The following is a 26821-nucleotide window of genomic DNA, read 5'->3' on the forward strand; positions in this document are numbered from 1 at the left end:
CGTGGGTTTGAACCCCACATCGGGATTCTCTCTCTCCCTCTGTCCCCCCTCCATCACACACACTCTCTCTCAAAAATAAATAAACATTTTTTTAAAAAAAGTACAAAAAGGGCACCTGAGTGGCTCAGTTGGACTTTGGCCCAGGTCATGATCTCCCAGTCCATGGGTTTGAGCCCCTCATCGGGGTCTGGGCTAACAGCTCAGAGCCTGGAGCCTACTTCAGATTCTATGTCTGTCTGTCTGTCTCTCTCTCTTTCTCTCTCTCTCTGTTCCTCCCCCAATTGTGTTCTCTTTCTCTCAAAAATAATAATAATTAAAAAAAAACTGAAGGAAAGTAGAAGGGAGGGTTTAATAATGATATATGCAGAAATCAGTGAGTTAGAAAATAGGGCTAACTCCCCATTACACTAAAACCCCTGCAGTAACATTCTCTTTAAACTAGAATTTGAAGGGGCGCCTGGTTGAGCGTACAACTTCAGCTCAGGTCATGATCTCGCGGTTTGTGAGTTCAAGCCCTGCGTGGGGCTCTGTGCTGACAGCTCGGAGCCTGGAGCCTGCTTCAGATTCTGTCTCCTTCTCTCTCTACCCCTCCCCCACTTGTGCTCTGTCTTTCTCTATCAAAAAAAAATAAACGTAATAAAAATAAATTTAAAAAACTAGAATTTGAAGATCATGCTATTGACAACTGAGAAGGCTAATGTTCTTATTTTTCTCTTCTTATCTTGTAGATGGGCAGTAGGGTTAGGAAATGACTGCTTTTTGATCATTTGCAAGTTTCTGTGTGTGCATATTTTGCTATATGTAATCTGTTTCTTTTGTATTTTTGTCCTTTGGTGAAAATATAGATTGGAAAAACATTACTTTTTATTAACTTGGAAAGAACATTTTATGTTTGTTTTTCAGATGCATTATGGGAGGGTTTTTACTATTTTTAAAGAGCTCTTAGAAATTCAAAAAGGCTGCACTGTAGAAAAAGATACAAAATGTCTATTTGCAGAAATAGAAATAAATGGCTTATAAACATATGGAGACACACTAAGCCTGGCTCAGTGATAGAAATGCAAATCTCATTTACACTGAGAGTTCATCATCCACCTATGACATTGTCACAAATAAGAGGTCTGTAAAAGCTATGTAGAGGCATTCTCATACATGCCAAGCAGCAAGCCCATTTCCACAGTCTTACAAAATTACAAAGGCATATGTTTTTTGACCCAGCAATTCCACTCAGACTGTTTACCAGTGCTTTGGAAATATTTGTATAAGGTTGCTCACTGTAACATTGTAACAAAATATTGAAAACAACCTAAATGTCCTCCAATTGGGGAATAAATAAATATTTGACTTTCCACCTAAATGTCCTCCATTTGGGGAATAAATAAATATTTGACTTTCCATACAATGGAATATTTCACGGTTTAAAAAAACAGAAAGGTTCAGCTTTTTGTGCAGTGATCGGGAACAAGGTGCAGGATACCTTAAGTGAGAAGAGGCAGAACATGGTCTATAGCATGCTACCTACCATTTGTTGGGGGGTGATAAGCAAGGGATGGTGGCTAGTAACATAAGCTATATGTGACTTTTCTTATTTAATCTTAAGGAGATATAAGAAACAGTTAACTTGGGTAGGGAAAGGAGGATGGATGAGAGGAGGAGCTGGATGGTTGGAGGACAGGTAGGAAGGAGAATTTTCACTTAGAATGTTTTATACATTTTTAATTTTTGTACTGTGAATTTATTCTATAACATAATAGGTATGTACCACTATGAAGAATGCTCATGACATATTAATTGTAGGTTATGACGTCACTCAGTTGCACTACTAGAGAAAAAATTAATCCTAAATTTGGCTCCTTAAAAGAAGACTCCTTTAGTAATGGCTTGGTACCACTTATGGACATCTTTAACTCAAGATGTCATTGATATGTATAGTCCTCAAAGCTTAAAGTTAACCTTATCTGAAGGTAATATTTTGTAATTTTGTTTTTTGTTTTATTATGAGGAGGAGAGTTTAAGTTTTATTCATGTCTGAGTAGCATTCTTTAACTTCATTCATCAGTGGAGAAGGGCACTAGAACTATAAAGCTTTGTACTTGTCCAGTGGTAAGAGTATTTATACAAATGAACTGTGAAGCTTAAATAGATTTTTATTGTAGTATAACTTTGGTTTTGTTATCCTAAAGTGGCAGAGAATAATGAAATTGAGAAATGAGGGTATTAAGTTAAAATTATTTTTGAAACAGAAATCTAATCTAGTTTCCGGTGTTCTTTTAAGCATAGTGATGATGCATCCGTAAATTATTTGTAATGATTTTCATCTACTCAGAGTTTTTATTTAAAATGTATAATTCTCTTTCAGAATCAGTATAATCTAGCAAGAGCCCAACAATCCTATAATTCCATTGTACAGATACATGAGAAAAATGGTACGTTTAATTCAATAAGTATTTATTACCATTTATGAAGTTTTATATAAGGTACTATTGATAACTTACCCTGTTTGTTTTTGCTTTAATCTCTTAAAGTACTGTTACCCCAGTGAAAAAAATTAACTTGAGGATGCACACACTCTGCTTTATTGAAAAATCTTTGTATCCTAAGTACTTGGCCTAAGTCAGAGTCAAGATTTTTTAGTAGATTAATGAATGAATCACTTCTCACTTGAAATGTATGGTATTAGGGTAGGAATTGAGTTAAAGGCAATTGTACAGGTGGAGTTCTTACTGATACTGAGTAAATACAATCGGGATCCTGAACCAGCTGTTTCTGAAACATCTTCAGATTATTTAATGCTTTTTGACAGTCATACACATGTATCTGTTCAAGGAACATTTTCATTTCAGTATACACTTAAGAGTATTTGAGTTGTAAATTTAAAAAAAACTCTTAAAATATCTTTCATAAACTTTATTCTACTTTAAATTTTGCTTGTATTCATAATGCACGTTTTGAGTCTTCTTCTCTAACAGTGAGGTAGATTTGGAATTAGAAAACCCAATTTTTCAAGTGCCATTTGTGTTACTCGCTAGCCCTGTGTCTCTGAGCAAGTCCTGAAGATAATAGCTTCAGCCTTAGTTTCTTCATCTCTAAAATGGCATATCTGTCTTGCCAAACTCGTGAGGAAAAAAAGAATAGTGTATGCACATGGCACTTTGAAACTAAGTGCTGATAATAAGATACTCATTATAGCCATGGTAGTGAAACGGATACTTTTTTGTGCAGAGTAAATAAATTAATAGGAAGTAGTTTTCTTTAAGGAGAGTATTTACAGTAAAGTGTTCTTTACTAGAAATGTGGTAGCTTGTGACTTAACATTGGTACTTTGTGCTCACTTTTTTTTTTAACCACAAAACAAACTCCACTTTTTCAGTGACTACTTATAAAAGACTAATATTTAAAACAGTTCAAGCTTTCGAAGAAGGAAATGATAAAACTTGAAGGCAAGCCTGGGTTTTCATAATGATCACAACACACTAAATTAGTAGATCCACAGGTGCTTGTATACTACTTCATAACCATGTGGATGCTCCACCAATCTTGGTATATTCATACTGTTCCAGTGGCCATTTCATGCCAGTCTTATTTTCATTAGCCTTTCTGTAGAAAACTTAGATTTTTGCTGAGTCTAGGAAAAAAAATCACATTTTTTCTTTTATTTTTGTTGAAGCAAACATTGTAGTCAGCATTCAAAAATGTTTATTGGAAAGTGCTGTATTTTACAAAGTGTGGGTGTTTATAAGCTTAGCTTTGATGAAAGAGCAGCAGATTCAGAATCAGGAAATGGGTTCTAGGTCGGTTTCTGCTGCTGACTCTGATTTTAGGCATAATCCCTGCACTTGCTGAAATGACTTCTTCACTGGTGAAATGGTATCCTTGCACTAATGACAATCCAGGTTCCTCTTATTCTAAGATGCCAGCATTTTGTTTTGGGTATAGTTATTTTCAGTGAGGCTTACTTCTACAAAGTTGAAATGGAAGACAAAATCTATCTTGTAGTCTAATATTCCATATTATCGTCTTTAGCTAGAAATTCCACTAGTATAAAGATCTTATGTTGAAAACTCAAGTACAATTTATTCATAGAAGTAAATATGTGCACATAACAAAATGCCGTGTTACCAACCCATGTGAGTTTAATTTTTACAGTATATTTAACAAAAATATGAATAGACAAAGTAGCTAACCTTAAATTCTCCTAGTTGATTTAATAAGGTATTTTAACTTTTTTTCCATTGTGTTTCAGGCTGGTACACCCCTCCAAAGGAAGATGGCTAAATATGTTGACTGTCGTATGTTTGGACCAATGTTGCTTTAAAGAAAATCTTTCCAACATGCAGACACAAGCTTTGAGTGCCCCTATAACAGCAGTACTGAAGACGTTAGCTAATAGATATTTTAGTGGATAATCTGTCAACTGACATCCAGTATGAGTTACAGCCTTTTCGTTTTGCTCATTTTAGGTATTGTGGACTGAGCAGTGGGGCCTTTACTGTATTTTTTGTGATAAATACACATACTGGCCACTCATGATCTCTTTTTCTTGAAAAGTGAAATCTGTTAAGCAGAAAGTCAGCATCAGGTTACAGAAGTTGCGACTGTAGGGTAACTTTCCCACATTGAGCTCGTGTGTTATGAGGACTTGCAATATACTGTTCCATTTAGAGCCAATAAAAGTTTAATTGATGTTTAATGTTGGTTTAGAAAATTTAAGGTCTTCTAAATCACAGTAGCTTTTTCAAGTTAAAACCAATTTTTGATATTGCCAAAATAATGATAGGAAGCCTACTCATTAAATTGTTAAACTTTTTTATGGCTAGATGAAGATATGAATTGTTTCCTGAAGATACACTCTTAACTGAGTTGTGCTTTTTAGGCAAAAGCAAAGCAAGGCTGTGCAAATTAAGGCTTTGTAAGTAATAATTTCCACTGGGGCCTCAGAGTCTTGTTGGGCTGAATCTGCTTCTTGTTGGTTCAGTATTTCTTATGAAGAACTGCAGTATAGAGCTTGAAGTTATTTAAAATACTAAATCATTTTATGTTTCCATTTTATTAACGGGATGTTGCAATCATTTTTAAACTAATAAACTTGTAAAGTGATTGGCACAAAGAATCCTTGAGCAAAAGCTGCACAGTGAAGTACAAAAAGATACCTGATTTGGAAACTCTTAAAATTTTTGGTATACTCATAACGATGGCTTTTACATTGAAAAACTAGTAGGAACTCTATATATGTTCACTGTTTTATAAAACCTGACTCAAATCAGTGTACTCTCCATTTTCTTGCCTTACCTGAATCAGTCCTATTTGGTTGGTGATAGACTTTCTTATCTACCCAAGTTTGATTTAAAAGTAAATTCTAATTATTAAGCACTTTTAAAATGAAATCCAGAAGCACACTTTTCTGCACAAATAAGTTACAAAATTCGAAGGTGTTTCTTATGCATTTGCTCTAAGTTTCAATTTTTAACTTTGTAAACCACACCAGAGAGACTTGGCACTTCGGCATTATTGCGTGTGTTTAATTTCTTTTTCTATTTTGGTTAAAAGGACAGTAGAAAAAGATTTTCTGGCATTCTTGTTTACTTGGTTACATTTGTATAAAGATCTGATTGCCAGTTGCTGAGATAATAAGTGACCAGGCAGAATTCTTTAAAGCATTAAAGTTCCTTAAACCTAAGGCTAAATCTTGAATACATTATTGAATTCTTTAATATCCTGATGGCTAGCAGATTGACAGCTGCACATTTGGCATGCTTTGTTTTTTTGGGTTTTATCTTTCATTGCAGATTTATTTGGCAATGTACAGTAAATTTTGTAAACTTGCATCAAGTTTATGAATAAAGAACCATTTAAAATATAACTTTGTTACTTTTCCCTCATCAGAGATACTCTTGGCTTCAGGTGTTTGTAAGCTCTATTGAATTTTTTGAAATAGGATTTATATATGGTGGGATGGGGTGAGGAGAGGATTGAGAGGAACAGAGACAGGTTGATTTAACAAGAGAAAGCTAGAGAACCCGGAAATGGTGTGTACAGACTTGGTACTTGGTATACTCAGCTTTCCTCAACCTTTTTCCTCTCCCACTCTCATTCCTTAATATAAGTCCGAGTGCTACTTTCATCATGGCTGTCCCTAGTTCCCCTTTTTTAATATTCCCATGACCTCCTTACACAGCATTATCAAGTTATCTTACATACAAGAAGTCCAGAGATAGAAGTACTCTAGGCCTGGTACATTTTGGCTCTGCTACACTCCTTTGAGATTTTTCCCTGTTGGTTTCATCTATGGATTTAACGTCATATCTGGATATTGTAGCCATGTTACTCCGTCCAGACGTAGATAATGGTCTTATCTTTTAGAAGCCCCAACCCCCAAACATATTGCCCTTCACTTTTCCTTGGCTAGAACTGGGACCTGTGTCCACCTCTAAACTAATGGCTGGTGAAAAGAGTGAAATCATTATTAGTTTGGTCCAGTGGTTCTCAGTGTATGATTTGGGGAACCCTGGAGATCCCTCCTTTTAGGAGGTTTAAGGTCAAAACTATTTTCCTAACACTCAAACATTATTTGCCATTTTTACCTGTTTTCTCACAAGTGTACAGTGGAGTTTTCCAGAGGCCATGTGATTTGATGCTGCAGTAGATGGAATTCAGAAGCAGATGCAGCTTAGATGCAGAAATTAGAGGTCTGCAAAATGTGATATGATGCCACAACTATTCACTATTGGGTGAGGGAGCATAGTTATTTTTTTCACAAAAATTCTGTTTTGTTCATCTGTAATGGATTTATTATTTTTAAGTGAAATAATATTAAAATGTTTTAATTTTTAATTGGCAAATATTAATAGTCATAGCCCACATAAATAAGCTCTTTGGGGCTGTCATAATGTGAAAGAGTCCTGAGGTGAGAATGTTTGAGATCCACTAGTTTAGTTCAACTAAGTTTACCCTCTAGAGCTGGTGATAGAATCTGGCTTTGTTAGTAAAGAAGCAGCAGGAGTAATGGATGTTAGGTAGGGATACAGCAGTGTCTGCTATGCTTACATTCCTTCTATGTGTGGTTCTCAACCTGAGCTAGCATCAGAATCACAGGAAAACAAATCACAGAAAAGTTAAAACTCAGAATGTTGGGCCCTGCCCCCAGTATCTGATTCAGTAGGCCTGAAGTGAGGACCAAGAATGTGCCAAAACCTAACAGACGCATGAAAAGATGCTCAGCATCGTTAATCATCAGGAAAATACAAAGTAAAACCACAATGAGACAGAATGACTCAAATTAAAAAACATAAGAAATGACAAAGTGTTGGTGAGAATGTGGAGAAAAAGGAAACCTTGTGCACTGTTGGTGGGAATGGAAAAATAGTATGGAGGAAGCATTGGAAAAATAGTATGGAGGTTCCTGAAAAACAGAATTACCATATCCAATAATTCCACTACTGGGTTGACACAAAGAAAATGAAAACACTGATTTGAAAAGGTTTGTGGCAGCATTCAAAATAGCCAAGATAGGGAAGCAATTCAAGTGTCCAACAATAGATGAGCAGGTAAAGAAATGGTGTTTATACACAATAGTATATTATAACCAGAAAAAAGGAGATCTTGCCATTTGCAACAACATGGATGGACATAGAGGGCATAATGCTAAGGGAAATAAGTCAAAGACAAATACCATATGATTTCACTCCTGTAATTTTAAGCCAAAGAAATTTTGAAAAGACTTTTAGGGGCGCCTAGGGTGGCTCAGTTGGTTAAGTTCAAACTTTGGCTCACGTCATGATCTCGTGGTTCTTGGGTTACACCTGCCTCTGGCTCTGTGCTGACAGCTCAGAGCCTGGAACCTGCTTTGGGTTCTGTGTCTCCCTCTCGCTGCCCTTCCCAGCTCATGCGCTCTCTCTCAAAAATAAACACTTAAAGAAGAAAAAGAAATTTTAATACAGAAAACAAACTGGTGGTTGCCAGAGGAGGTGGGTGGGGGGATGGGTGAAATAGGTGAAGGGGATTCAGCCAGCATGGAGTAATGTATAGAATTGTTGAATCATGTCACAGACTTGCAACTAATATACCACTGTTAATGATACTTAAGGGGAAAACTTGTTAAAGCCAAAACTTCATAATTCCTGGTGAATCTGATGCTACTAGTGAGGAACTAATGCAGTTGCTCAAGATTTTCACAGCAGTGGTAGGTGCTCTTCATGCCCTTCCATACAGAAGGTGAGGGCTACAGTGAGTTAACCACATTCCCTAGGCGTTGAATAAAAGATGGTCATCTGTACACCTGTCATCTTCACAGTTTTTTTTTTTAAAGCAGATACTGCCCGTTCAAAAACTGGACTCATGTTAACAGACATTTGTACTATAAAGAGGGACAAATATTGCCTAGTTTCTTCCTAGAAGATACCATGACTTAAAGTTTTGTACCGACAAAGAATATAGCGCTGCAAGTGCAGCGAGAGGCACAAGAGGAGGACCTATTTTTGCCTGTGAGAGGCCTCCTACAAGGTTTCCGCAAGATCATAGGACGCAAGCCCGTTCACTGCCTCCTGCCGCCAGCGGGCCCTCGGGGATCCAAGCAGGAAGCGGGTTGGCCTGGAGTCACGTGGGTGGGTCTCAGCAGCCTGGCTCCCCTAACCGGCCGGAAGTGGCGCGCGCGCGCCTGCTCAATGCGCCCTAGCTGGGAAGTCCTGTCCCGGCCTAAGCAGTGCCTCGCGAGTCGCCGTAGTGCTTGCTTGCTGGGCGGGTTGGTGAGGAATGGAGATGGTGGGTGGCTGTAGTGATCGCGGTGGTGGCGATCGCCAAGGCTCCTCCGCGGACCCACAAAGCAGCTTTGTGTTGGGTAACCTAGCGGAGGTGGTGGAGCGTGTCCTCACCTTCCTGCCCGCCAAGGCGTTGCTGCGGGTGGCCGGGTGAGGAGAGAGGAGGCGGGAAGCTTACTTCGGGACTTGCCTCGGGCTTGCCCTGGCTGGCGGGGTGGGCAGACACCTTCGGGACCCACGGCTGCCCCCGGCTCCCTTCTCCTTCTCTGAGGTGATGCCCCCATCTGCGTGGTACCCCCGCCGTACCCCTTTCCCTGTCTTGGGCACTCTTCCCAGGGGGACGAGGTGTGCCTTATGGTTGTCTCTGCCCCCTGTTCTCCCTCTGAATCTGTGCCCTGACACCCCCTTCCCGGACTTTTGATCCCGCAAGAATTTCCTGCTGTTCTAATTGGGGTTGTCTGTGAGAGGGAAATGAACGACCCTTCACAACCCTTTGTGCGTTTGCGTCCCCAGCGTGTGCCGCTTATGGAGGGAGTGTGTTCGTCGGGTGTTGCGGACGCATCGGAGTGTGACGTGGATCTCCGCAGGCTCGGCGGATGCTGGCCAGTTGGAGGAGCATTGCTTGGTCCGCGTTGCAGCCGAGGAGCTTGAGGCAAGTAAGACGGGAGCGTCCTGCACAGGCGGTTTCAGTTTTGGTGGGTCAGTCTTCGAGTACGAAATCTTTTTCTTTTTAATCCTTATTTTGTATGTGGCCTTATTCTTGGTAATTTAGGGAACATTTTCTCGTGACATGAAAATATTTATATAAACACCCATTTTAATAACTATATTGTAAGGATGTGCCATGATTTATTTGACTGCTTTTCAGATGTTGGGCATTTTGTGTATACAGATTTTTACTATTCTAATAACGCTATGCCGAACCTTCCCTTTACCTGCTTCAAAAAAAACAGGTATTTTCATTGTTTGTCAGGGAAGGCAGCTGGATCTCTTTGATTAGTGTCACGTTAAAAAGCCAAGAATCAATACTTAAACCCAAATATTTCAACCTCTGGTCCTGACTGTTCTTCTGTATTGTATCTCTGGGCCCCTGTTTCAAAAGTTGGGCAATACCTGAGGAGGTAAAGACTTGAACTATGAAATCAGAAGGGCAGACTTCTTGAGGACAGGTGACAGTGAGGCTGTGGTATATTATTTGGGAGTGGGACCGAGCTATTTGAGAGTAAATTGCCAATCTAATATTCTTTCACTTCCTTATACGTTAGCGTGCATTACATACAAACAGGAATATTCTACACCACCACAGTGCAACCATCAGTCAGGAAATTATTATTGATACATTTCTACCATCCATTCCTAAAATTTCAGATTTTGCCACGTGTCTCAGCAATGTTCCTTGTGGCAAAATAATTCATTTTAGAATCTTATGCTGTTGTCATTTCTTTAATTTTTGATGTGGAACAGTTTCTCAAGCTTTGCTTGACTTTCACAACTTTGACAGGTATGTAAATTATAGGCCAGTTATCTTGTAGAACATGTTTCTTAGATTCAGATTATGTATCTTTGGCAGGAATATCACAGAAGTGATCCTGTGCTCTTTTAGTTTCATCCTATTAGGTAGCATCTGATTTCCATTTTTGTCTCATTACTGGTGTTATTACCTTTGATAATTTGATTGACATGGTGTGTGCTAGATGTCGCTACTGTAAAATTAGTCTTTTCCACTGCAATTAATAAGTATTTTGTGAGGAGATATTTTGAAACTATGTAAGTATTCCTGTTTCAATTTATTCATTTATTTATATCTGTATGGACTCTTAAGTCTCTTATTCAATGCGATATCATCTCTAAAAGAATTTATTTTAGTGTCCAAATTGTCCCCATTTTGGCTAGCAGGAGCCCCTTCAGCTGGCTTCAGGGTCTTTTAGAGATGAATCTGTCACCTTTGAGCACCTCCTTTTTCTCTGACACAACATTTGCTAAGCTCATCTTGTGTTTTGTCTGCTTTAGTCCTGGAATCAGCCATTTCTTTAAAGAGTTCTGGTTCCTTTAGTGGAGAATGGTAGTTGAAATGCATTGCTGTCAAAGGTTTTGCTTCTTTAGAGCCTAGTGGACAGAGCCAAGGAATATATGTATGTGTACAATTATAACTATTATATATATGGAAATTCATGAGTTTGCTTAAGTACATCCAATTCCAGTCCAACACAGAATTCTTTACAGTTTTCTTTTCTCTCAGGTCATATTTGTACCTCCCTTTTGGACAATGAAAAACCTGGCTTTCATCATTGTTAATGTGTTTGGATATTAGACAAATGCCCCATAAATGACCAATCTTTTGTTTCCCTTTTTCTCATGTGGATTTTCTCCTTACTCTGTTTGGGCTTTGGGACTCAGATCCAAAAGCAGGCTCGTAGGAAACTTTCTTCTTTGCATATTGGTTCAAACCCTGCCTGGTCTGTTTCTAGAAGTTGTCATTTGGAGAAATTCAAAGTGCTGGCATACTTCCATAAAGATGTTCTTTGCAGCATCATTTATTATAAGGGAAATTGAAAACAACCTAATGTTTACAAATAGTCACTAAATGATGAACTGCAAGATGCATTAATGACAAGGGAAAATGTTCATGTTATAAGTGAAGAAGGCAGATTATGAATTATGTTTAGTATAATCTGAATTATTTAAAAACAAAAAAGGAAGAATAGAAAAGAAATAAGTCAAAATGTTAGCAAAAGTTTCCTGTCAGGGTAGAATTGTGTGATTTTTTTTTTTTTTTAATGCTTTAAATTTTTTTCTATTTTTTTTTCCTTCAGATTTTTACCACAGCAGGTATTATTTTCATATAGCTTTAAAAGTTTATACAATATAATGGCTGTTAATAGCCAGACGTATTTAGGTCTGAACCTAACTTTGGTGCATACCAGCTGTCAGTCTCTGAAAAAGTTACCTAATTTGGAGAACCTGAATGCCTCAGTAGGTTAAGTGTCCAACTTCAGCTCAGGTCATGATCTCATGGTTTGTGGGTTCGAGCCCCACATCGGGCTCTCAGCTCTCTGCTGTCAGTGCAGAGCCTGCTTCAGATCCTCTGTCTCCCTCTCTTTCTGCCCCTCCCCTGCCCTTGTGTATGTTTTATCAAAAATAAATAAACATTAAAAAAAAAAAAAAGGAAAAGGAAAAAGTTACCTAATCTCTTTGAGCTTCAGGTTCTATCTCTAAAATGGAAAGACAGTAAGAATTTTCCTCATACCCTTAAAGACTTGTTATAGGGTTAAGTAATGGAAAGGTAATGCATATAACACATTATCTTCAGTACCAGGGATAGCAGTTTTTCAATGAATGAAATTATTATTCTCTATTATCAATGGCATTTTAAAAATTCATATAGTAATGCCCTTAAAGAAGTTTATTCATTGTAGTAAATGCTACTGTGGTTAAACTAAAATGGAAACCTTGTCCAAATCATGCTGTTTTCTTTGTGTTTGCCTCTAGGTTACCTAGTGGACATGACACTTTTATAGCCATAAAGAAAATTAGTTTAACTTTTTTATCAGAAATATTTTCAAGTCTACAAAAAAATTTATAACATATCTTGCTATTTGGAACTTCTTTGTATAAGGGAGTGAGGTTGCAGTTGTCTCACATTGTGCTTTGAGACCTTTTCATGTTGAGGACTGTCACTGTCACTGCTTCTAGTGAGAATTAGAAAGGAAGAGTCAAGCAATTGCTTTTCATTGGGTACCAGGAATGAGAGAATCCTAAAAACTCAGGACTAGACTTCCTATTTCCTTACTTCCTATACCAGGTATCACAAACTCAAATGACTCCAAAGTTAGGCAGGTGACTAAGTTGGTTTGCTGTGACAGCATAGGGAGCAATAAGGCCATGACAAACCAGGGAGTGCTTGCCTTTGTTTAGCCCTAGTCAAGAAGAATACGGTCTAAGTGTTGTTAGCATGTCTAGTTTTTCAAAAGAATCTGGAAATCCATATTTTCTGTAAATATTTTGTGTAATTTTCAATGTTGGTAACCAAATTGCATTCTTTGAAAATGCCGTGTGGACCAAGAGAACTATACCCTTAGGTCTTATCAACCCTGGGGCCACCACAGGGCCATCATTCTGTCTCGGTTACCTTTTTTGAATTTCTCTATATGTAATCTACTCTGAAACATTTTAACATTCCCCAAAATTACAGTAGATTAACACTTTCTCATTTAATCAGTGTTGAAGTTGCTATATGTGAAGTACTTCATTCCATTCTGGTAGTAAAAATCTTTGAAAATAACCAGTTTAGAAAAAAACGTATGTTCATCCTTTTGTTTGGTTCAGCCACTTTGCCACTTGGCTGTAATGTGACATTTAGTGGAAACCAGAAATCTGAATAAGCCTAGCTTGTAAGTGGAGATAAGGCACAAGTAAGAATGACTGGGACGTAAGGTATGTCATATATGAGGTCCAGGGTACTGAGGAAGTCTAAGAAAAGGTTTTGTAGGGGAGGTGGCACTTCAAGTGTCTCTTGGGGGACATAGTCCTAAATTAAGTGGGAAACGAAGAGAGCCGCAGGAGAATGTGCACAGCAGTGTGTGTATTTCTGGATTGTAGTAAGTAAAAGTTTCCCTGGAGGGAACTAGTTGGTAAGGTAGAAATGAAGGCCTGGGATACTTCCATTTGGTAGGCAGTGAAAAGAGGAGCAATACAGTTTGTATACTTTCCTTTGTTGCTCGCACCTTTCTTTTAGTGTGATGCCTATTCAGGAAAGCAAGTAGCCCCTTTTGCTGGCATTTAATGTTTGTTTGTTTGTTTGTTTGTTTTAATTTTTTTTTTTTGAACGTTTATTTATTTTTGGGACAGAGAAAGACAGAGCATGAATGGGGGAGGGGCAGAGAGAGAGGGAGACACAGAATCGGAAACAGGCTCCAGGCTCTGAGCCATCAGCCCAGAGCCCGACGCGGGGCTCGAACTCACAGACCGTGAGATCGTGACCTGGCTGAAGTCGGACGCTTAACCGACTGCGCCACCCAGGCGCCCCTGGCATTTAATGTTTTTATTTAAAAGTTTAAATTATGGGGTTGCCTGGGTGACTCAGTCAGTTGGGCATCCAACTCTTGATTTTGGCTCAGGTCATGATGTCAGGGTTGTGGGAGCTAGGCCTGTGGCGTGCTCCAGGCTGAGCATTGGGCTCACTTGGAATTCTCTCTCTTTCCCTCTGCCCCTCTCTCCCACTCTATCTCTTTCTCTCTAAAATAAAAAATCAACAAAAAAGAGTTTAAATTATGAAAATGAACATTTTGAGTTAGGCTGGAATGAGTTTGACTTGAAGAAGAAATGAGAGATGTTCAAATGAATGAGCTGAAAAGGAAGAAGCAGAAGTAAAAAATGAGTGGGAAGTGGTTGGACTCAGGTCAGACACTGACCTGAAGGGAGGGTACATCCATGGCAGTTTGGACCAGAGCAAAACTTTAAGGGACCATGAGAGCACTTCTAGATTCATGTGATCCAGTTCCATTTTTGTTTTTTGTTTTTTTTAGCAGAATGTTCACATCTTACCACAGACAGTTCTTTACATGGCTGATTCAGAAACTTTCATTAGTCTGGAAGAGTGTCGTGGCCACAAGAGAGGTGAATATCAAAAGAAAAGGTTTGAGTTTTTGTTTCCTTATGTACCTCTAGAGCTAAATATTGTCCTAGTCTTGAGAGTTACTGACTTTCTCAGGCTCTAGGACTTCATGAATATATTGTCTTTGAAACTTAAGAGACCCTTTTTGCTTCAAAGACTGATTTCTAAACCTTGCAGTGCAACTAAAACAGATTCTTTAGAAAGATGTTTTTCTCAAATTGAAATACTTTAGCCATCCAGGCACTTTTTATTATTAAAACAATGTATATCTTTGGCTATTGAAGCCTTATGTTGTGTGATGGGGACCCATTTAGAGAGACCAAAGTTATCTATAGATACCATGCATGCTTCTTGGCTCGCTAAGAGCAGAAGTAGACTAGGTTTCCCAGGCTGGGCACACTGAGGTTCAGGGCTAGACCTGTGTTATCACTGTCTCATTTGAATCCAGGTACTGTCTATGCAGTGAAACAGTCATGCTCTAATATCAGCTAAACAGGGAGGTACAATAGCAAGTTAAAATTTAGCTGCTGCTGTTAAATTTAACATCACTGGGGCAAAAGCAGTATATGAACAAAGCAAGAAAGGCAAATTGGTGATGTTAAAGGTCAGATTTAGAATTTTAACTTATAAAATGGGCCCCAAATTGGAAAATGTATTCATCAAAGTTCTTAGACTTCTTTATAAACCATTCTGGTGTAAATGATTTAAACTTTATTCATTGTTTGCTCCCCCCTGCCCACCACCATCAGATTTGATCTAAAATGAATGTAATAATTTTGCTAATGTATTATTACAGCAAGGAAAAGAACTACTATGGAAGCAGCATTTGCCCTTGAGAAGCTATTCCCAAAACAATGCCAAGTCCTTGGGATTGTGACCCCAGGAATTGTAGGTGAGAGAAAATACCCATTTGATAATTTCTTGCCTTGCGTTAATGTGGGCTCCTATAAACTGTTGAATTCTTTGTAGCTTAAAACCACATTTATGTTTTTGGCCATCCAAAAATGCCAAAAAGTTACTCATATTTACCATGGTATATTTGACTTCTATTAGTGTTCTTTAGATTATTGTGGTTAGTATTCCCAGTCTCAGGGCTATCTATAAAAAACAAATGTGATGCATATCTTTCCAAGAGCCTTTCATAAGAGGAAAGAGCTCACATACTTCCTCTCTCCAAATCAGAAAGCATTAAATGCTTTTGTCAGTTCAACCAGGATTATTTCTGGTGGGCACGGGTAAGTTAGAGCTGGGATTAGGAGCTACCAGAAAGCTTCTGTTTCTCTACTTAGATATCACTGTTTGAAGTTTATAGCTATAGCATGAAATTATAACCTTTTCCAAGTTTGCTGCTGGTGAGTTTGTGCTGTTTTTTATTATTCTTGATTCTTTTTTTTTTTTTTTAATTTTTATTTCTTTGTGTGTGTGTGAGAGAGAGAAGAGTGCATGCAAGAGGAGAGGGGCAGAGGGAGAGAGAGAGAAAATCTTAAGCAGACTTCACACTTAATGCGGAGCCTAGTGCAGGGCTCAATCTCCCGAACCGTGAGATCATGACCTAAGCCGAAATCAAGAGTCAGATGCTTAACCAGCTGAGCCACCCAGGTGCCCCTTGATTCCTTTCGATAGTTCATGGGGGAGAGACATTCTGTTGAGGCAGTCATGGTACAGTGGTTCAGGTACCTGGATTGGAATCCTGGGTGTACTACTTAGTCTCTGTATGACCTTGGGCAAGTTACCTAACTTTATAGGGCTTCAGTTTCCCCATATATGAAACGGGTATGATTGATAATACTTCTTTGGAGGATTGTGGATTAAATGAGTTAACATGAAAAGTAGTCAGAATAGAGATGTGCAAGAATCAATGAGTAAATGTCAGCTATTACTATTTTCTTTGCTCCACTCAGTAGTACTCCATAATTGGCATTTTTAATCTTCACTGAGAGACTTTTGATCTGAATTTAAGAGTCTTAACACAGTGAAGTACAAAGGATTTCAAGTGTTTACAAATGAATAAGGATAAATACATGGTTGATAGGGACTATTTCATCTCTACCATTATTGGCTCCTCACCCCTATACATACTATTATATCTGCCAATCACCACACATTTTGTTCCTCATTGGATTAAAAAAATGATAGCAATAACCATGGTTTTAACTTTTGAATTTTCCTAAAATGAGTGGTCTAGGTTTACCATTACTAGTTATTAACAAATGCTTATACGGAATGGTAGCTTCATCATTTTCTTATGCCCCCCCCCCCCCCACCTCATCCACCATGGCATTTTCAAAGTACAGTCACATTTCTCCTTTTTAAAATTTTGGTTGGGGGACGGAGGCAGGAGAGGGAGGGTGGACTTGTTGGGGGGACCCCATTGTGAGAGTGGGAAGTCTAGCCTTCTTTTTGTGCTTGCCCTCTTCTGGAGTTTTAACTTTGCTTGTCTATTCCCCCAAGTTCCCTTATGATCTTGATGTCAGGAGTAGATGCCATTCCAATTCTCGTGTTTTCATGGACACGCTTTGTGTTTTTGGTACCCCTGCAGCTAGATGCTTTCTTTGAGCCAGTTCCATGCATGTTCCAACAAAACTACCGCCAAGACAGTGGTTGGATTCCTTTTTCTTAGGCCACAGTTTAGTGATTATTTCTAAAGCAGCCATTGACTCCTAGCCCATCTTCATTCTTTAGGTTAGAAAAATTTCAAGTTTGAGGAAATTTGTTCATTCATATTTATGCAAAGGTCATTTTCTTTCTTTTAAGATAAATTTTGCTTACATGACCTGCACAATCATAAGTGTACTAAATTAATGAGTTTTGACAAATGTATACCCTTGTGTAACCTATACACCAGTCAAGATATAGAATATTTCCGTCACCTGAGGAAGATCTGTCATGCCCTTTTCCTGTCCATCTCTGCCTGCCAAAGAAACCCTGGTTCTGATTTCTGTGACCATGGGTTAGATTGCCTATTGTTGAATGTCATATAAATGGAACCATATGGTATATACTCTTTTTATGTCTTAGTTTTTTTCATGCAGTATAAATATTTTTTAACACCATAATATTTTTGAGATTTACTTATTTTTTTTTAATATGAAATTTATTGTCAGATTGGTTTCCATATAACACCCAGTGCTCATCCCAACAGGTGCCCTCCTCAATGCCCATCACCCACTTTCCCCTCCCTTCCAACCCCCATCAACCCTCAGTTTATTCTCAGTTCTTAAGAGTCTCTTAGGGTTTAGCTCCCTCCCTCTCTTAACTTTTTTTTTCCCCCTCCCCATGGTCTTCTGTTAAGTTTCTCAGGATCCACATAAGAGTGAAAACACATGGTATCTGTCTTTCTCTGTATGACTTATTTCATTTAGCATACCACTCTCCAGTTCCATCCATGTTGCTACAAAAGGCCATATTTCATTCTTTCTCATTGCCACGTAGTATTCCATTGTGTATATAAACCACAATTTCTTTATCCATTCGTCAGTTGATGGACATTTAGCCTCTTTCCATAATTTGGCTATTGTTGAAAGTACTGCTATAAACATCGGGGTACAAGTGCCCCTATGCATCAGCACTCCTGTATCCCTTGGGTAAATTCCTAGCAGTGCTATTGCTGGGTCATAGCAATTTTTAATTTTTTGAGGAAGCTCCACACTGTTTTCCAGAGTGGCTGCACCAGTTTGCATTCCCACCAACAGTGCAAGAGGGTTCCTGTTTCTCCACATTATGTTACTGTGCATATTAGGAATTCATTTAAAAATTATTATTTTTATTATCATTATTATTATTATGTTATATAAATAGACTATATTCCCATGCTCTTTTTGATGGAGATTTGGATTGTTTCACATTCCTGGCTATTGTGAATGAGGCTCTTGTGAACATTTTTGTATAAGTATTCTTATTCTTCTTGGGCCAAGAGGTAGAATTGCTCGGTCTTGGGCTTGGTTATGTTTAACTCAACAAGAAACTGCCAAACTGTTTTCAAGAGTTGTTCCATTTTATACTCACCAGCAATGAATGAGGGTGTTAGATGCTCATTGCTACATATCCTCACTAACTTAGTGTCTTCAAATGAGTCTTTCATTTTAGCCATCGTAGTGGATCTTAGGCTAGTTTGAATTACTCCAATGATTTTAATTATGTTGAGCATCTGTTCATCTGTTTATTGGCTATTTGTATACCTGTTTTTATGAAGTATCCAAGTCTTTTACTGTTTTTTTTTTTTTATTGAATTGTTTTCATTTTTGATTTGAAGTTGTTTATATATTCTAATACAAGACCTTTATCAGGCATAGATGTTGTAAATATTTATGTCCTTTCCAAGAAATCTTTGCCTATCTCAAAGTCACAAAGATATTCTCTATGTCTTTTTCTATAAGCTGTTTAGTTTAGCTCTTACATGTATGGTGTGAGGTAGGGGTTCAAGGTTAATTTTTTTTTCATGTTTATTTCATCACCATTTTTTGAACATTTTTCTTTCCTCTAATTGCCTTGACACCTTTGTTAAAAACAGTTGACTGCATGTTTGTGGGTCTATTTCTGTATTTAATTCTGCTTCATTGATGTATTTGTCCTTAAGCCATTGCCATATTACTAGAGGCCTTAATGTTCTTTTTAAAAACTGTTTTGGCTGTCTAGGTCCTTTGCATTTCTACATATTTTTAGAATCAGCCTGTCCATTTCTATAAAAAGTATATTGAGATTTAGTATATATTGTCATGAGATCTGCACTTTTAAAAATTGCTTTTGTTTTGATCTATTTTTGTGGAAGAAGGGGTCCTTATAACCTGAAATTTTTGTTTTTAATTCAGAATATATTGTGCGGGGGTTGATATGATTCTGAAATTTTCTCTTTGGATATTTTTTTTCATTTTGCTGTAGCTTTGGTCTCTAAAAAGCTTAACACTTTTTAAAAAGATACTCTAGGGGCACCTGGGTGGCTCAGTCGGCTAAGCATCTGACTCTTGATTTCAGCTCAGGTCATGATCTCATGGTTTCAGGAGTTCAAGCCCCACATCGGGCCCTGCACTGACAGTGTGGAGCCTGCTTGGGATTCTCTCTCTCTTTGCCCCTCTGTACCCCTTCCCCACTCACACTGTCTCTCTCTCTCAAAATAAATAAACTTTAAAAAAAGAGTTTTATTATTTATATTAGTAATATTTGTTGTTAAAGAAAAATGAGAAGATAAAGATGAGCGAAAAAAAACATCAAGCAACTTTAAGCATCATAGAGTTAACTACTCTATTAATGTTATGATGCATAACCTTCCAGATGTTCAATAAATAGCATCTTATGTAGAAATAAATACGTGTGTGTGTACATATATCAAGAATATAATATTCTATAGACTTGTAACCTGCTGTATTTGTTTTAGTCTCCTGTGGCTGCCATAACCAGATAACACACTGGTGGTTTAAACAACAGAAATATATGTTCTCACAGTTCTGGAGGCTGGAAGTCCAAGATTTAAGTGTTGGCAGGTTTGCTTTCTCCTGAGGCATCTCCCTGGCTTTCAGACCACTGCCTTGCCTACTTGCTAAGTCCTCACGTGGCCATTTCTCTCTCGCTAGGAATGCGTCTTTTCCTCTTCTTATAAGGATACCAGTCTTACTGAATTAGGGTCCAATCCTTAGGACCTCATTTATTACCCCTTTTAAGGCCTTATCTCCAAATATATTCATAATGGCGGTTAGGGCTTCAACATACAAATCTGGGGGGACACAATTCTGTCCATAACACCTACCTTTAAAATTCACAACATATTACATATTTCCATGTTAGTAAATATGTCGGTCATTCTTAATGGCTGTGGTTGATTGTTTAAATACAACTTTTAATCTAAATACCAGTGTAGGGCATTTAGATTTTTTCCCTTTATTTTCTATTAAAAATTCTGTGATAAAAGTATTTTGTGTGTGTGTGTGACTATATATCTGTGTATGTATGTATGTATATATACATATATATATTTTATATAATTGTCAAATATTGTTAAGATAATTTTTTAAAAGGGGAATTGCTGCAAAGATGTATTTTCTACCCTCCAACTTCTTATTTAGAAAAACTTCAACTCAAAGTTGCAGAATGATAGAATAGTAAACATTCATATTCCTTTGGTCTAGATTCACTAATTTAAAATTTTTTGCAGGGCATCTGCGTGGATCAGTCAGTTAAGCATGTGACTCTTGATTTCAGCTCAGGTCATGATCTCATGGTTCGTTAGTTCAAGCCCCATGTCGAGCTGTACACTAATAGTGCCGGGGCCTGTTTGAGATTCTCTCTCACTCTGCCTCTCCCCCATGCACACACGTGCTCTCTCTCTCTTTCAAAATAAATAAACTTTAAAAAATTAAGAAGTTTGCATACAGTTCTTTTTTTCTCTTTGTTTATAAAAACATTTCTTTCTGAACCATTTGAAAGTAGATTGCAGACATCATGACACCACCCCCAAAAATTTCAAAGCTGAGAATTCTTTTCTCAGATAGTGACCTGTTAACTTGTTGATTATCTTAGTGACCCAAACTATAGTTATCTAGGTGGCACTAGATAACATACCAAGTGAAATTTCAGTTTTTATTAAATCTGTTCATGAGGGGCGCCTGGGTGGCTCAGTGGGTTAGGCATCTGACTTTGGCTCAGGTCATGATCTCAAGCCCCACAGTAGACTCTGCTGTCAGCACAGAGTTTGCTTCAGATCCTCTATCCCCCTCTCTCTCTGCACACCCCCCCCCCCCCCCGCCAGCTCATGCTATCTCTCTCTCTCTCTCTCTGAAAAATAAAAAATAAACATTAAAAAAAAAAAAAGCTATTCATGAAACTCTTTAACTTTTTTCCTAGTGACTCCAATGGGATCAGGTAACAATCGACCTCAGGAAATAGAAATTGGAGAGTCTGGTTTTGCTCTGTTATTCCCTCAAATTGAAGGAATAAAAATACAACCCTTTCATTTTATTAAGGACCCAAAGAATTTAACACTAGAAAGACATCAACTCACTGAAGTAGGTAAGTCAATGTTATTTACCATTAATTGCCCAATTTGATTGTGTTTGTTCCTTTGAGAGAGTCTGAATTAAGTATACGTGTTACTAATAAATGTGTTTGTATTTAATTCTGAATTTTGAAGCACTTCTTTCTCTTTGATACTTTACCATTTTGCTATTTTAGTTTTCTGGAAAGCTTTTTTTAAGCATTGTTTTACACTAATAAATAGCATTTATTGTGAAATTTTTTTTTATTAAATACAGATTAGTTCTATGTCAACTAATTAGAAAGATGGGAATAAGTATGGTGAACTTGATAAATTTTAGAAAAGCTATAAGTTAAGGCAGAGTCTGTCAAACAAGGATTTACTAGGACATGTAAGACAGGAAGTTTGGCTAGAGTAGGCAAGATCATGAGAGGTGATTTTGTTTTTTTTTGTTTTTTTTTTGTTTTTTTTTATTTATTTATTTATTTTTTTCAACGTTTATTTATTTTTGGGACAGAGAGAGACAGAGCATGAACGGGGGAGGGGCAGAGAGAGAGGGAGACACAGAATCGGAAACAGGCTCCAGGCTCTGAGCCATCAGCCCAGAGCCTGACGCGGGGCTCGAACTCACGGACCGCGAGATCGTGACCTGGCTGAAGTCGGACGCTTAACCGACTGCGCCACCAGGCGCCCCATGAGAGGTGATTTTGAAGAGATAAAGCGTTGGCTTAATTTCTAGGATCTGATGAGAAAGCCTAATTTAATATAATAAGCAGCAGAGTAGGTACTCAAGCAGAACAGTGTTAAGACTTTTTGTTTGCATCTACAGATGAACTGATTGGCATTAACTTATTTTAAAAAGTCTCTGTTGGCATGAAAAATATTCAGTGGTTACCTGGTTATGCATCAATCAGCCATCCTATAGAGATACGCTTCCATTATTTGAAATGCCACTGACTCCAGCAGGAATAAAAAAACTGTAGCAACAAAGGGAAAATTTGTGATTGGTTTACTAACGAGAAAAAAAAGGAGTCTACACATTGAGACTGGCTTGTGCAACTGTCTTTTACAATGCAAAAAGACTTAAAGTGACTGGTGGGGATGAGATGAGAAGTACAGAAGAAGGAGGCATTGACTGCAGAGACCAGCAGCTAGCAGCAGCTGGCCTCTTGATAATGTGGAAGAGAGTTGTCAGGTACAGGTAAAACATGGGAAGTTTCAACAGCTAGCCTGTAGGGTAAGGCAGGAAACTATAGCTAGTAAGAATGCAGGCTATAGCTGCCCTAGTTCTGTTACATTCCAGCTTTCCTAATTTAGGACAAATTTCCTAACTTCTTTAAGCCTCTGTTTCCCATCTGTAAAGTGGAAATAACTGACTTACAGAGTTGTAAGCACGAGATACAATGACTTCTATAAAACACTTAGCCAAATACCTTGCTCTATAGATGGTAGGCTAATGATGGCCCCTGTACCTTTAGGCAGGCTTTGCAGTGGGTCACAGTGATCCATCTGCACTGTGGCTTGTGTTGTGTGGAGGAATCGACTGGTGGGAGGGACATTCAGGAAAAGGACAATAAAGGTCTTGGGTATTCTTTTTTTTTTTTCCTATTAATCTGTCCTTTTTCAATTTATTTTTTTTTCTTTTTTATATGAAATTTATTGTCAAATTGGTTTCCATACCACACCCAGTGCTCATCCCAACAGGTGTCCTCCTCAATACCCATCACCCATCCACCCCTCCCTCCTACCCCCCATAAACCCTCAGTTTGTTCACAGTTTTTAGGAGTCTCTTATGTTTTGGCTCCCTCCCTCTCTAACCATATTTTTTTCTTCCCCTCCCCCATGGTCTTCTGTTAAGTTTCTCAGCATCCACATAAGAGTGAAAACATATGGAATCTGTCCTTCCCTGTATGACTTATTTCATTTAGCATAACACTCTCCAGTTCCATCCATGTTGCTACAAAAGGCCATATTTCATTCTTTCTCATTGCCACTTAGTATTCCATTGTGTATATAAACCACAATTTCTTTATCCATTCGTCAGTTGATGGACATTTAGGCTCTTTCCATAATTTAGCTACTGTTGAGAGTGCTGCTACAAATATTGGGGTACAAGTGCCCCTGTGCGTCAGTACTCCTGTGTCTGCTGGGTAAATTACTAGCAGTGCTACTGCTGGGTCATAAGGTAGGTCTGTTTTTAATTTTTTCAGGAATCTCCACACTGTTTTCCAGAGCAGCTGCACCAGTTTGCATTCCCACCAACAGTGCAAGAGGGTTCCCGTTTCTCCACATCCTCGCCAGCATCTATAGTCTCCTGATTTGTTCATTTTGGCCACTCTGACTGGCGTGAGGTGATATCTGAGTGTGGTTTTGATTTGTATTTCCCTGATAAGGAGCGTCGTTGAGCATCTTTTCATGTGCCTGTTGGCCATCTGGATGTCTTCTTTAGAGAAGTGTCTATTCGTGTTTTCTGCCTATTTCTTCACTGGATTATTTGTTTTTTGGGTGTGGAGTTTGGTGAGCTCTTTATAGATTTTGGATACTAGCCCTTTTCCGTTATGCCATTTGCAAATATCTTTTCCCATTCCGTTGGTTGCCTTTTAGTTTTGTTGATTGTTTCCTTTGCTGTGCAGAAGCTTTTTATCTTCATGAGGTCCCAATAGTTCATTTTTGCTTTTAATTCCCTTGCCTTTGGGGATGTGTCAAGTAAGAAATTGCTACGGCTGAGGTCAGAGAGGTCTTTTTCCTGCTTTCTCCTCTAGGGTTTTGATGGTTTCCTGTCTCACATTCAGGTCCTTTATCCATTTTGAGTTTGTTTTTGTGAATGGTGTAAGAAAGTGGTCTAGTTTCATTCTTCTGCATGTTGCTGTCCAGTTCTCCCAGCACCATTTGTTAAAGAGACTGTCTTTTTTCCGTAGGATATTCTTTCCTGCTTTGTCAAAGATTAGTTGGCCATACGTTTGTGGGTCTAGTTCTGGGGTTTCTATTCTATTCCATTGGTCTATGTCTGATTTTGTGCCAATACCATGCTGTCTTGATGATGACAGCTTTGTAGTAGAGGCTAAAGTCTGGGATTGTGATGCCTCCTGCTTTGGTCTTCTTCTTCAAAATTACTTTGGCTATTCAGGGCCTTTTGTGGTTCTATACAAATTTTAGGATTGCTTGTTCTAGCTTTGAGAAGAATGCTGGTGCAATTTTGGTTGGGATTGCATTGAACATGTAGATAGCTTTGCATAGTATTGATATTTTAACAATATTCTTCCAACCCATGAGCACGGAATATTTTTCCATTTCTTTATATCTTCTTCAATTTCCTTCATAAGCTTTCTATAGTTTTCAGCATACAGATCTTTTACATCTTTGGTCAGGTTTATTCCTAGATATTTTATGATTCTTGGTGCAATTGTGAATGGGATCAGTTTCTTTATATGTCTTTCTGTTGCTTCATTATTAGTGTATAAGAATGCAACTGATTTCTGTACATTGATTTTGTATCTTGCAACTTTGCTGAATTCATGTATCAGTTCTAGCAGACTTTTGGTGGAGTCTGTCAGGTTTTCCATGTATAATAGCATGTCATCTGCAAAAAGTGAGAGCTTGATTTCATCTTTGCCAGTTTTGATGCCTTTGATTTCCTTTTGTTGTCTGATTGCTGATGCTAGCACTTCCAACACTATGTTAAACAACAGCGGTGAGAGTGGACATCCCTGTCGTGTTCCTGATCTCAGGGAGAAAGCTCTCAGTTTTTCCCCATTGAGGATGGTATTAGCTGTAGACTTTTCATAAATGGCTTTTATGATGTTTAAGTATGTTCCTTCTATCCCGACTTTCTCAAGGGTTTTATTAAGAAAGGGTGCTGGATTTTGTCAAAGGCCTTTTCTGCATCGATTGACAGGATCATATGGTTCTTCTCTTTTTTTTTGTTAATGTGATGTATCACGTTGATTGATTTGCGAATGTTGAACCAGCCCTGCATCCCAGGAATGAATCCCACTTGATCATGGTGAATAATTCTTTTTATATGCCGTTGAATTCGATTTGCTAGTATCTTATTGAGAATTTTTGCATCCATATTCATCAGGGATATTGGCCTGTAGTTCTCTTTTTTTACTGGGTCTCTGTCTGGTTTAGGAATCAAAGTAATGCTGGCTTCATAGAATGAGTCTGGAAGTTTTCCTTCCCTTTCTATTTTTTGGAATAGCTTGAGGAGGATAGGTATTATCTCTGCTTTAAATGTCTGGTAGAATTCCCCTGGCAAGCCATCTGGACCTGGACTGTTACTTGTTGGGAGATTTTTGATAACTGATTCAGTTTCTTCACTGGTTATGGGTCTGTTCAAACTTTCTATTTCTTCCTGTTTGAGTTTCGGAATGTGTGGGTGTTTAGGAATTTGCCCATTTCTTCCAGGTTATCCAGTTTGTTGGCATATAATTTTTCATAGTATTCCCTGATAATTGCTTGTATTTCTGAGGGATTGGTTGTAATAATTCCATTTTCATTCATGATTGTATCTATTTGGGTCCTCTCCCTTTTCTTTTTGAGAAGCCTGGCTAGAGGTTTATCAATTTTGTTTATTTTTTCAAAAAACCAACTCTTGGTTTCATTGATCTGCTCTACAGTTTTTTTAGATTCTATATTGTTTATTTCTGCTCTGATCTTTATTATTTCTCTTCTTCTGCTGGGTTTGGGGTGTCTTTGCTGTTCTGCTTCTATTTCCTTTAGGTGTGCTGTTAGATTTTGTATTTGGGATTTTTCTTGTTTCTTGAGATAGGCCTGATTGCAATGTATTTTCCTCACAGGACTGCCTTTGCTGCATCCCAAAGCATTTGGATTGTTGTATTTTCATTTTCATTTGTTTCCATATATTTTTAAATTTCTTCTCTAATTGCCTGGTTGACCCATTCATTCTTTAGTCGGGTGTTCTTTAACCTCCATGCTTTTGGAGGTTTTTCAGACTTTCTCTTGTGATTGATTTCAAGCTTCATTGCATTGTGGTCTGAAAGTATGCATGGTATGATCTCAATTCTTGTATACTTATGAAGGGCTGTTTTGTGACCCAGTATGTGATCTATCTTGGAGAAGGTTCCATGTGCACTCGAGAAGAAAGTATATTCTGTTGCTTTGGGATGCAGAGTTCTAAATATATCTATCAAGTCCATCTGATCCAGTGTATCATTCAGGGCCCTTGTTTCTTTATTGATCCTGTGTCTAGATGATCTATCCATTGTTGTAAGAGGAGTATTAAAGTCCCCTGCAATTACCACATTCTTATCAATAAGGTTGCTTATGTTTGTGATTAATTGTTTTTTGTATTTGGGGGCTCCCGTATTTGGCGCATAGACATTTATAATTGTTAGCTCTTCCTGATGGATGGACCCTGTAATTATTATATAATGCCCTTCTTCATCTCTTGTTACAGCCTTTAATTTGAAGTCTAGTTCTCTCTGATATAAGTATGGCTACTCCAGCTTTCTTTTGCCTTTGAGTAGC

General features: G+C 38.0%; 2 protein-coding genes across 6 annotated transcripts in view; both read left to right on the forward strand.

The window, feature by feature from the left end:
* The window catches only part of UBE2Q2 (ubiquitin conjugating enzyme E2 Q2), a 67020-nt gene extending 61160 nt beyond the window's left edge, over positions 1 to 5860 (forward strand). For 2 of the 3 annotated variants that reach the window (XM_045448967.1, XM_045448969.1), the window contains 2 exons: positions 2360 to 2426; positions 4244 to 5860. In XM_045448967.1, the coding sequence (XP_045304923.1) occupies positions 2360 to 2426; positions 4244 to 4275 (99 nt within the window). In that variant the 3' untranslated portion in view covers positions 4276 to 5860. The remainder of the gene's footprint in view (positions 1 to 2359; positions 2427 to 4243) is intronic. The other variant, XM_045448968.1, reaches the window with a different exon arrangement.
* Positions 5861 to 8643: 2783 nt separating this feature from the next.
* Positions 8644 to 26821, forward strand: part of FBXO22 (F-box protein 22) — a 31293-nt gene continuing 13115 nt past the window's right edge. Inside the window, exons 1-5 of one of the 3 annotated variants that reach the window (XM_045448965.1) lie at positions 8644 to 8903; positions 9267 to 9405; positions 14282 to 14369; positions 15164 to 15259; positions 21202 to 21366. In XM_045448965.1, the coding sequence (XP_045304921.1) occupies positions 8749 to 8903; positions 9267 to 9405; positions 14282 to 14369; positions 15164 to 15259; positions 21202 to 21366 (643 nt within the window). In that variant the 5' untranslated portion in view covers positions 8644 to 8748. Of the gene's footprint in view, positions 8904 to 9266; positions 9406 to 14278; positions 14370 to 15163; positions 15260 to 21201; positions 21367 to 26821 lie in introns of all 3 variants that reach the window. The other 2 variants (XM_045448964.1, XM_045448966.1) reach the window with 2 other exon arrangements.

This window comes from Leopardus geoffroyi, chromosome B3 (assembly GCF_018350155.1).
Source record: "Leopardus geoffroyi isolate Oge1 chromosome B3, O.geoffroyi_Oge1_pat1.0, whole genome shotgun sequence".
Lineage (NCBI taxonomy): Eukaryota > Metazoa > Chordata > Mammalia > Carnivora > Felidae > Leopardus > Leopardus geoffroyi.